Source organism: Colobus angolensis, unplaced genomic scaffold (assembly GCF_000951035.1).
Source record: "Colobus angolensis palliatus isolate OR3802 unplaced genomic scaffold, Cang.pa_1.0 Scaffold162, whole genome shotgun sequence".
Taxonomy (NCBI): domain Eukaryota; kingdom Metazoa; phylum Chordata; class Mammalia; order Primates; family Cercopithecidae; genus Colobus; species Colobus angolensis.
The window spans coordinates 184917-196898 of NW_012114733.1; the positions used below are offsets into that span (position 1 = coordinate 184917).

General features: G+C 37.7%; 1 protein-coding gene across 1 annotated transcript in view; it reads right to left on the reverse strand.

Annotated features, from left to right (window-relative positions):
* Nucleotides 1-310: 310 nt before the first annotated feature.
* CEP135 (centrosomal protein 135kDa) overlaps nt 311-11982 on the reverse strand; it is a 79397-nt gene continuing 67725 nt past the window's right edge. The window contains exons 24-26 of the mRNA XM_011937287.1: nt 11048-11152; nt 7615-7728; nt 311-717 (exon numbers count right to left, since the gene is read on the reverse strand). Coding sequence (XP_011792677.1) covers nt 7626-7728; nt 11048-11152 — 208 coding nt within the window. The 3' untranslated portion in view covers nt 311-717; nt 7615-7625. The remainder of the gene's footprint in view (nt 718-7614; nt 7729-11047; nt 11153-11982) is intronic.

Here is an 11982-nt window from a genome sequence, read left to right on the forward strand (position 1 = left end):
AACTCTGTATATAGCTTTTAGTTTGCTTTTGATAGAATCTGTGTTACACAGAGAGTCCATGTGATGATAGTTAAAATAATATTTTACATAATATATAAATGTTTCTTTCTCATCATAGTTCTTCTAGATGGCAGTAACACATTATATATGGTAATCATTATTTTACCAAGACCTCTGCTATTGTAAGAAGACCAGACCTGAATATATTCCCCTTGACAACAGACAGTAAATCTATGAAATAATTTTAAGAAAAAGTTAAGCATGACAGCATAGCATCAAAGTTGATCATTCTTTGTGAATACATTAAGATATGGGCTAAACATAGGCATGAAAACTAAAAACAAGTACTGTAAGAATATTTACATACATATATCATGGGTTATCAAGAAACAGATTATTAAAGAATAATGTGAATACATTATATTAATTCACAGTATAAACATACTTTTAGTAATTTAATTCATGAATAATAAAAACATAGATATAACATTAGGCACTATTAATACATATTCTTGTTCTGTCATATATATGAAAATATACATATAGATACAGTTCTTTTAAACCAAACTTTTTAACATATTCACTGATTTAAATAAAAGTTGACAGAGGTAGAATCTGTGTCCATGTTCATGATTTTCAGCAACAAGTACTTCAAATATTTCATTACTGTTCTGTTCTTCTAAAAATCCACATAGGAACTCATTGAAAACCATTATTCTGAAAGGCAGGAAATTGAAAAGTGGGTTAAGAGAAAAATGATGAAGTTATTCAACATATTCATAAAAAACTGAAATTCAGTAATGTTTTAAATGAAATTATAGAATCTAATAAAACTCTGTGACCCAAATCCAGTTATATTTAAGAAGTACTGTTCTACTTCTTAAAATTCAAGTACTGTTTTATTCATTGTACTTTATTTTATTTATTTATTTATTTAGAGACAGGGTCTTGCTGTGTTGCCCAGGCTGGAGTGCAGTGGCATGATCATAGCTCACTGCAGTCTTGATCTTCCATGCTCAAGTGATCCTTCTGCCTCAGCCTCCAGAGTAGCAGGAACAACAGGTGCACATCACCATACTTGGCTTCTTTTTTTGGTATTTAGTAGAGACAAGGTCTTACTATGTTGTTTAGGCTAGTCTCAAACTCCTGAGCTCAAGTGATCCGCTCACTTTGGCCTACCAAAATGCTGGGATTACAGGTGTGAGCTACCCTGCCTGGCTTATACTTTTGTTTAAAAAAGTGATTTTTGTTTCTTTATTTATATGTCTCTGTATTTTATGTTTCCTCCGTGAGTCTGTGTGATACTGCATTATAATAAGAAATACAAACTGGGTGCAGTGGCTCATGCGTGTAATCCCAGCACTTTGGGAGGCTGAGGCAGGAGGATCGCTTGAACCCAGGAGTTCAGGACAAGTCTGGACAACATAGTGAGACCCAATATCTATTAAAACAAATACAAAAATTAGCTGGGTGTGGTGGCACACACCTGTAGTCCCAGCTACTCAGGAGGCCAGGGTGGGAAACTGCTGGAGCCCAGGAGTTCAAGGCTACAGCGATCTCTGATGGCACACTGCACCACTCCAGTCTGGGCAACAGAGCGAGACTGTGAGACCTTGTCTCTTAAAACAAAAAAAAAACACACAGAAATATGGTAATATGTTCCATAATGATATTTTGGTCAATGACAGACTGCATAAAAGACTGTGGTCCCAAAAGATTATAACAGAACTGAAAATTTCCTATTGCTTAGTATTTAGTATGTTATGCTTTTAATCATTATTTTAGAGTGTACTCTTACTCATTAAAAAATAAAAGTGAACTATAAAACAGCCTCAGGCAGGTCCTTCAGGTAGTATTCCAGGAGAAGGCACTGTTATCACAGGGGAGGGCAGCTCTGTAAACATTATTTTCCTTGAACACCTTTCAGTGGGGCACCATTACAGGAAGGAGACAGTGATACTGATGATCCTGACTCTATGTGGGCCTAAGATAATGTGTGTGTTTGTGTCATTGCTTTTAGCAAAAAACTTTAAAAAGTAAAAAAAAGATTAATTTCATAAATAGAAAAAAGCTTATATAATAAGAAAATAAAGAAAAAACATTTCTGTACAGCTATGAAATCTGTGTTTTAAGCTAAGTGTCACTATAAAAGGGTCAAAAAGTTAAAATTTTTTTTTTAACTTTATAAACTTAAAAACTTTATAAAAAATTTTTTTCTTAACTTTATAAACTTAAAAAGTTTACAAAGGAAAAAAGTTATAGTAAGCTAAGTTTAATTTATTATTGGAGAAAATTAAAACAATAAATTTAGTATAGCTAAGTATACAGTGTTTATAAAGTCTATAGTAGTGAACAGGAATGTCCTAGGCCTTCACATTCACTCACCACTCACTCACTGACTGACCCAGAGCAACTTCCAGTCCTGCAAGCTCCATCTGTGGTAAGTCCCCTATATAGGTGTACCATTGGTTATCTTTTAAACTGTATTTTTACTGTACGTTTTCTATGTTTAGATGCACAAGTACCACCGTGTTACAACTGCCTACAGTATTCAGTACAGTAACATGCTGTACAGATTTATCGCCTAGGAGCAAGAGGCTATGCGATATAGCCTGGGTATGCAGTTGGCTATATACCGTCTAGGTTTGTGTAAGTACACACATTCTATGACACTTGCACAATGAAAACACCTAAAACAAATTTCTCAGAACATATCCCTTGTTGTTAAGCAATGCATGACTGTATATATTGGGGCTCTGCCCCTGGTTCTTGGTCCACAGTTCCTTGTAATCTCCACAGTGATAACTGTGTCTTTTGCAAGCAAATGAGATGACTGGTGGCTAGGGGCCCCTAGACAGCTTCAGGACAGGAGCTGATCACCACAAAGCCCAAAGCATGATTAGAGAATTGGGCCACTGACCCCACACCTCAACCTCCAAAAAGAGGAGAAGGGCTGAAGGTTGAGTTTATCACCAATGGCTAATGATTTAATCGATCATGCCTACTTAGTGATACTTGCATAAAACCTCCAAAAACTGGGTTCAGGAACCTTTCAGATAGCTGAACACTTGGTGATGCTTAGAGGGTGGTGCTCTATGAGAAGGCACAGAAGCTTTGAGCTGCTTTCCTAATAATTTGCCCTATGCATCCCTTCCATTTGCCTGTTAATCTGTATCCTTTGTAATAGCCTTTTCAATAAGCAGGTAAATGTAAAATGTTTCCCTGAGTTCTGTGAGCTGCTCTAGCAAATTAATAGAATGTGATGAGGGGGTTGTGGAAACCTCATCAGTCAGAAGCACAGATCACAACCTGGGACTTGCGATTGGCATCTGAAGTCAAGGGGAAGGGATCTGTGGGACTGAGCTCTTAATCTGTGGGATCTGACACTATCTCCAGGCAGATAATGTCAGAATTGAGTTAAATGTTGAAACTGAGATCAGTTGGTGTCTGCTGGAGAATACGGTGTCTGAAGTGGTGTGCTGAGTGGTGTACGAGAATCGGAAAAACACTTTTGTTGGTTTTTCCTACTCAAATAGCATGCATTAGATATGATAGTCAAAAAAGAAAGAATAAAAGTTGGATTATATATTTTAACTATTAGAGAGACACTAATCTGAGATGGCATTTTATAGTTGAGCAATTCATTTTTTTTTTCCTTGAGCAATTCATTTCTGAGTGCTTGGGGAAATCCCTTAAAATTAGTTTTGGTGACAATATTTAGAAAATATGAGTGGAAATGGATTAGTAAATAACAATCTCAATATACCTCAAAAATTAATTGCAAATTATTACAAAGTTATAAATTATGAGTTTGTTAATGGTTGTAAGTTTTCTAATCCGCATGTACTAGAATCATTGAAATTTTTAAAAATGGAAAATAACAAGTGTTGGTGATGATGTGGAGAACAGGAACCCTCATGCATTGTTGGTGGAAATATAAAAGGGTGCAGCATGTGGAAAACAGTTTGGCAGTCCCTCAAAAAGTTTTAACAGAATTGCCATCTGACCCAGCAATTCTAGTCTTAGGTATATACCAAAAGATTTGAAAACAAGGACTAAAACAGATACTTATACACCAATGCTCACAGCAGCATTATTCACAATAACCATATGGTAGAAACAACCCAGGTGTCTTTAACTGACGAAAGGATTTTTAAAATGTGGTATATCTTACATACGGATGAACCTGGAAAATATTATTCTAAGTGAAATAAGCCAGACACAAAAGAACAAATGTATGATTTCACTTATATGAAAATGTAAAATAGGCAAATTCATAGAGACCAGAAAAGTAGATCTGAAGTTACTAGGAGCTGGGAAGGTGAGGTCTGGGGATTGGAGAGTGATTGTTTAATGGGTACAGAATTTCTGTTTGGGGAGATAAAAAAAATCTTAGAATTAGATAGTGGTGATGGGTGTGGTGCCTGTAGTCCCAGCTACTCCCGAGGCTGAGGCAGGAGGATTACTTGAGCCCAGAAGTTTGAGGTTTCAGTGAGCTATGATCATGCCACATTCTTCCAGTGCAGAGTGAGACCCTGGCTCAAAAAACAAAACAAAACAAAAATGCAATGTCTAATTCATCACAGTTATAGGGATTGCAGGAATCTACGTTCCACATCAGTAGTTCTTAAAGTGCAGTCTGGGGATCCCTGAGAGTCCCCAATACTCTTTCAGGGACTCTACAAAGTCAAGCTTATTTTCAAAAAACCAAGGAATTATTTGCCTTTCACTTTTATTTTCTTACAGGTCTACAGTTGAGTTTTTCCAGAGCTACATGATGTGAAGAGACAGAAGTAAATATTTTAGATTTGTGGGCCATGGGGTCTGTCAAAACTACTCAACTCAGCCACTGCAGTAAAGCAGTCTTAGACAATCTGTTAACAAATGGGTGTGGTTGTGCTCCAATAAAGCTTAATTTACACAAATAGGCAGTGGTATGGATTTGGCTTGCAGATCCTAGTTTACCAACCGTTGATCTAAACTGCAGCTGTGAATCAAACATGAGAAAATGTCTGTGTCACACTCTTACAAGGCTTTGTAACAAGAAGGTGAACCACCATCTGATCACATGAAAATAACACAGCAATTCAAGAAGGACACAGTGACTACACTGAACGCTGAGAAGTGGTCCTCAAAGTGAAAGAGAAAAATAAATGCCTTAATCAAACACAAAAGCAAAAGCAGAGCAATCAGGAATCATTTAAACCTAGGCTCTACAAACATGAGGGCATCAGTATGTTAAAGAACAGCACATAACTAATGTTCACAATGAGGATTCTGAGTCAGAGGAAATGTTTAATTATCTTCTATATATTTCTATTAAAAAAGGCAAAGAAATGTATCAATTTAAACAAGACTGGCGTAACTATTTCTGTCAATGAGTATGCATTTTCACAGTCACTACCTGTCAAAGCCTAGGTCTGACTCACGTTTCTTTCCCATTCATTCCCATCTCCAGTGAATCAGCACATCCCTTTGATCCTTCCTCAGTCAAATGCGTCCTAGCACTTTACAACTACTTTGGAAAACAGTTTTGCCATATCTACTAGAGCCTGAACATACATATATCCAGTGATCCATCCATTTCACTTCTAAGTATAACCATAGCACTATCTGTAATAGCCCAAACTGGAAACTACCAAATGATTATCAAGAGAAGGAGGAGTAATTGGATTGTAGTAAGTTTCCATAATGGCATTCCATACACAGCAACAAGAAAACAACCTACAAGTACACACAACAATATGTACTGCTGAGAAAAAGAAGCCAGGAACATGATTTCATTTATAAAATGTCTAAAAGTAAGCAAAGAGAAATTTACACTTTTAATAGGACAGTTACTTTTAGACCAGGGCTTATGACTGATGCCCAAGAGAGGTTAGTTTGTTTTGTTTAATTTCGTTTTTTTTGAGATGGGGTTTTGCTTTGTTGTCCAAGCTGGATTGGAACTGGGCTCAAGTAGTCTTCCGACCTCAGTCTCCTGTGCCAGGCTTTATATTTTATTTTATTTTTTTTAATGGAGTCTCACTTTGTCACTGAAGCTGGAGTGCAGTGGCGCGATCTGGGCTCACTGCCACTTCTGCCTCCTGGGTTCAAGCAATTTTCCTGCCTCAGCATCCCGAGTAGCTGGGACTACAGGCGTGTGCCACCATGCCCAGCTAATTTTTCTATTTTTAGTAGAGACAGGGTTTCACCATGTTGGCCAGGCTGGTCTTGAACTCCTGACCTCAAGTGATCCACCCACCTCAGCCTCCCAAAGTGCTGGGATTACAGAGGTGTGAGCCACCGTGCCTGGCCTGTTGTTTTTTTGATTTTCATGCAGGTTACCTGGATGTGTTCAATTTGTTCATTGAAAAACTTCATTGAACTATGTATCTATGATATGGTACCCTTCTGTATATATATCATAGTTTACTTTAAAAATTCAGTCCTAGTTTTCAATATTATTATACTAATCCTGAACTATTATACTGCTCATTTCATACCACTTACTGGACTCTCTACCTCTAGTTCCTATCCTTTCCAATATGGTTGAAAGACAGGTGTGAAATTAATCTACCAGAAACAGTTCTTTCATCTTGACCCTTCCCTTGTACCCATCCTATAGAGGACTGACCTTCATGGTTTCCCCTGACTTACAGAATAAAGTCTACAATCTCTAATTTAGCTTCACATTCAATATAATACTCTATATATTCTACTCTAACTTCCAAACCTTTCTCCCTCATTATTCCCCCACAGCCTGCCCTTCCTGCCAGGTTGGGACTACTGTGCCATGTGTACTCCTGTTTCTATGCTTTGTCTACATTTTTACTACCTATTATTTGTAGCTTGAATTTAGTCCTTCATCAAAGAATACCCTGTGATAGCTCATATTGTCATTTAACGTTATGCTGTAGATGTCTTCTCTTTTTAAATTCGGGTATAATTTACATACGATAAAATGCATGGGCCAGCCTGTAGTCCCAGCTACTCAAGAGGCTGAGGTGCGAGGACTGCTTGAGCCTGGGAGTTTGAGGCCAGCCCAGGCAAGATACTGAGAACCTTGTCTTTTTTTTTTTTTTTTTGGGAGATAGCGGCTTGCTTTGTCATGCAGACTGGACTGTAATGGTGCAATCATAGTTCACTGCAGCCTCAGCCTTCTGAGTTCAAGCCATCCTCCTGCCTCAGTATCCTCCCTCACCCCCCCAGCGGCTGGTAGCTGGGACTACAGGCGTGTGTCACCATGCCCGGCTACGTTTCGTATTTTTTGTAGAGATGGGGATCTCACTATGTTACCCAGGCTTGTCTCAAACTCCTAGCCTCAGGTGATCCTCCAGCCTCAGCCTCCCCAAAGTGCTGGGATAACAGGTGTGGGCCACTGTGTCTGGCCGAGACCCCATCTCTTCAAAAAAAAAAAAAAAGCACACACTGTAAATGGTCAGTTTTATGAATTTTTACAATTGTATATACCCACATAACTACTATGACCGAGATACAGAACTTTTCCATTACTCCAGGAAGTTCTCCTGGACGCCTTCCCAGGCAATCTCCCCTCTCCCGATGAAGAAAACAACTTTCTGAATTTTCACAACCACAGATTAGTTTTGCCTGTCCTTGGTGTTACATACATACCTTTCTGATAATTATGCATTTATATGTTCAGGAGAATGTGAAGGAGACCTCAGAGTGGAACTAAGGGGTGGTGTAGGAAGACCATGTCGACGCATCTCTTGGATTGCTCGTTCTCTATTAGTAAAGATCAAACAAGAGAGAGATATATGCAAGCACCAGGAAAAATAAAAAAGTAGTACACAAATATAATAGTTATTAGCAAATTTGTAATAAATTATTTAATTAGTATTACTATTAAATTTAAATCCTTTGTTTTTATACAATTTTTAAGTAGTGGATAAAAGATTTCAATTAAAAAATTAAATATTTTATGTATAGTGAGGAGCATTTTGCTTCTAAGGTATTATTTTAAAGACAGCCTGCTATTCTGACATGGTTATAACATAATGGCTTTGAACAATCTCTTATAGTACATATTCTTTAAATTGAAATCTTTTATCCACTACTTAAAAATCATACAAAGACACAGGATTTAAATTTAATAATAATACTAATATACTAGCTACACTAATTATATATATACTGATATACTATACACCATACCATATACTATAACACTAATATACTAATTACATATAATATATAAGATAATATATAATACATATTATATATAGTGAAAATAAATAGGATACCAACTGAACACACAGATAGACACACACAAACACCAGATGACGAGATGTTAAACTCAAAAAGGCTAATGGTGACTATGGAGGGCAGAACTTACAGATAAATTTTCTTCTTTACGCTTAAAAAATTATAACAAACCTGTTTAATGTGTTCTTAAAAATTAAATGCCTACATGCTAGGCCCTTCTGTGGGATTTGGTTCTGGTAACCACCCTCGGCTTTCATGACACTACATTTCCTGGTTCTCTTTCTACCTAGATGATCTCTCCTCAGCTGTGTTACTGGATCCTTTTCTCCTGCCTATACTTTGATGTTCCCCATAACTAGGTTTACTCGTTCTTCTCTTGTTTTCTTTTTTTTTTTTTTCTGTGACAGGCATTTGCTCTGTTGCCCAGACTCAAGCACAGTGGTACAATTATACCTCAAACTCCTAGGCTCATGTGATCCTCCCACCTCATCCTCCTGAGGAGTTGGGACTACAGGTGCACACCTTCATGCCCAGCTAATTTAAAAAATGTTTATAGAGATAGGGGTCACACTATGTTGCCCAGGCTGGGCTTGAACTCCTGGCCTCAAGCGATCTTCCTGCCTCAGCCTCCTGAGGAGCTGGGACTATAGGTGCGCACCTTCATGTCCAGCTAATTTTTAAAATGTTTTTAGAGATATGGGTCACACTATGTTGCTCAGGCTGGTCTTGAACTCCTGGCCTCAAGTGATCCTCCTGCCTCAGCCTCCCAAAGTGCTGGGATTACAGGCATGAACCACCATGCCAGGCCTACCATATCATCTTACACATATAGCTAGCCCTCTCCCATCTTCCTGCCTCAAAATTCCCAAAAGTCAGATTGGAAAGAATCTATTTTCTCTATTATGCTTGCCTTCCCTGTGTCTGGGTCTGTCCCCACCAAGAATGGGGATTATGTTGCCATCTCCTTTGTGGGCTATTTATAGTCTCTGGACTAGACTCTTTCTGCCTTGAGCTCTTCAGTGTCTGAGATTTCTAATTAGTTCGGTGCTTCTCAAGATTTCTTCATTACTACTCTCCCAAAGGAACTTTTCTAGACTTTTTCCTCCCCAGATTATCCCTCCACCCCATGAAATTTTAATACACTGCTTATGTCCTATGGCCCTTTGGAGGGACATAAACCATTCTACTAACTTATACTACCTAAAATTTTTTTTGCTACCTCTATCCCCTACCCCCAAGAAATAATTTCTTCACTTGGAGGACGGGAGGTAATATTGCACCCATGAGAATGTATGATGTAGGTGGATAGTAAAGAGCACGAAAGACATGGTCATGAGGCTCAAGGTTTCATTGAGGCCTAGAGGCAAAGAAAAAGGGGAGGAACTGTGGGGAGGTCTATAATCCTGGGCGATAAGTGAGCTTGGTTTAGGACTTCTGATTTGCAGAGAATTTAAGTTATCACTAAGAAATGGAAATCATTATATATGTACAGTTTAGTACATTCAGAAACTAGATCTTCTAAATTACAAGAAATTATCAATCCTGCTTTCATGTCTCTGCTGCTACCTAAGGCTTAATTTTTTGTTGGTTTGTTTGTTTTTTGAGACAGGGTCTCACTGTTACCTAAGCTGGAGGGCAGTGGCACGATCACAGCTCATTGCAGCCTCAACCTCCTGAGCTCAATCAATCCTCCCACTTCAGCTTCCTGAGCAGCTGGGACTACAGGCACCCATCATCATGCCCCAGCTAATTTTCAAAAATTTTTTTGTAGAGATGGTGTTTTGCCATGTTGCTCACGCTGATTTCAAATTCGTGGGCTCAAGTAAATCCACCTGCCTTGGCCTCCCGAAGTGCTGGGATTGCACAAGTCCTTTACGAAATCATAAATACTGATTTCATAGCACATTGTCTCCATACTTCAAATAGCAAATCACCATAAAGTTTTGATGTAAATAGGTAAGAATAACTCAAAAACTGATCTAACAAGCAATCTGGCCACTATTTGAGAATGAAATCTCAGGAATGCAGATGTCTATGGTGTTAACATAGTAGGAAAGAGTAATGGAAGAAAAGTAACTTGGCAATTGATTTGCAGGTTAGGCTTTGATTTAAAGCAGGTCTCTTTCCGGGTTTGTAACACTTGGGGATTAAATTTTTCAACATAAAGCAAATGAACCAAAATATGAGAGAATATGAAAATTACTAAGCTGTAGGGAATACATTGGAGAGGTTAAGGGTACAGGTTTTAGAATTAAAACCTGTTTGGTTTTACTCTTGGTCCTACCATTTACTATTTATGTGATCTCAGTTTCCTTTATGTAGGCATAATAATAGATTGTTGGTGGGATTAATCAGACACTTATATAGTGTCTGGCCCACATCTGTTAACTGCTGTTACTATCTTCAATATCATTACCTTTATTATGATTTGTATGTGGAACATCCTACTTGAACCATATATTTCGGAGCTCTTGTAGGGATTGTTGCTCCTTCTCTACACTCTTTGAAATAACTGTGGGCTCTAATTTTGCCCTACAGAATGCTATGGGAAATATTTATACAACACTTGCTATGTTACCTTATTTTTCAGATTAAACAATTTTATTCAATAAATATTTATAAAGCATCCGCTATGTAATACTTGCTATTTTAGTTACCGTAGAGCTGTTATCATCCCCAGTACTTGTTGCCTTTTTTAAAAGGAAGAATTGCCAAAGAAATGTACTTTATGTATTAGCTTTTTAAAAAGTTTGCTATTTGTAAGCCATATTAAATACTTTCTGAAGTACAATAGAGAACACATAAAAACACTGTCAAATGTTTAAAAAATTTGTCTTACCGTTCATATCTTTCAGTTGAGATCTGCCTTTTCAGGGCATCATAATCTGTTTGTAACTGTGCCACTTTAGCTCGAAGCATGGTGTTTTCCCGGCTTTGACTAGTTCTTAAAAACAAATTTAAAAATCCAGAAATAAATGTTCTGTTTTGTAAAGTCAAGTGCTGTGGTTTTTTAAATTAATAAAGAGAAGATCAAGACCTTTCAACAAGAATTCTCTAAACTTGTAGGGCTTTTATCACATTTTCTTTTTCATTCATTTATTTAGGAAACATTTACTGAACATCTATTACATACTAAGCACTAAAGCAATGATAGGGATGCAAATTTGAATGGGACATAAACTGTAATATCAAGATGTAAAGTGTCGTCATTGGCTCTTTCTTGACGCTTGCCTTGGAAAGAGAAATATTAATATTTTTAATACCTTTCAAAAGCTCATTCTTCCATGCCTACTCTACTCTGGGTTTCCTTCCCTCTTCCTACAAATATGTCTAAATCCTTCTATTGTAAAAGTATGACATCATCAATCTCTCCCAAAGTAATCAATACACGTAATGTGGGTCAAATCTCATAGTCTTTTTAGAGTCCTTTTTCCTAATCTACAGCATAAAACACAGCCACCTCTTCTTCTCCTGAGAACGCTCTCTCTTCACTGACTCCTCTGTCCATTCCTCAAATGTAGGTACTTTCCTAACGTTTTCTCTTCTCATTACTCTGCCACAGTACCACCTCTGTAGTGAAGATGTACAGGTCTGTACCTCCCAACACGACGTTTCTCCTGAGCAAGTCTCCTAAATTTACAAAAGCAGCAGACATATAAGCCAAACATTTTGGTTTTGTACAACCTTCATATGCTTTTTGTTTGTTTGTTTGAGACAGAGTCTCGCTCTGTCGCCCAGGCTGGAGTGCAGTGGTGCAATCTCGGCTCACTGCAA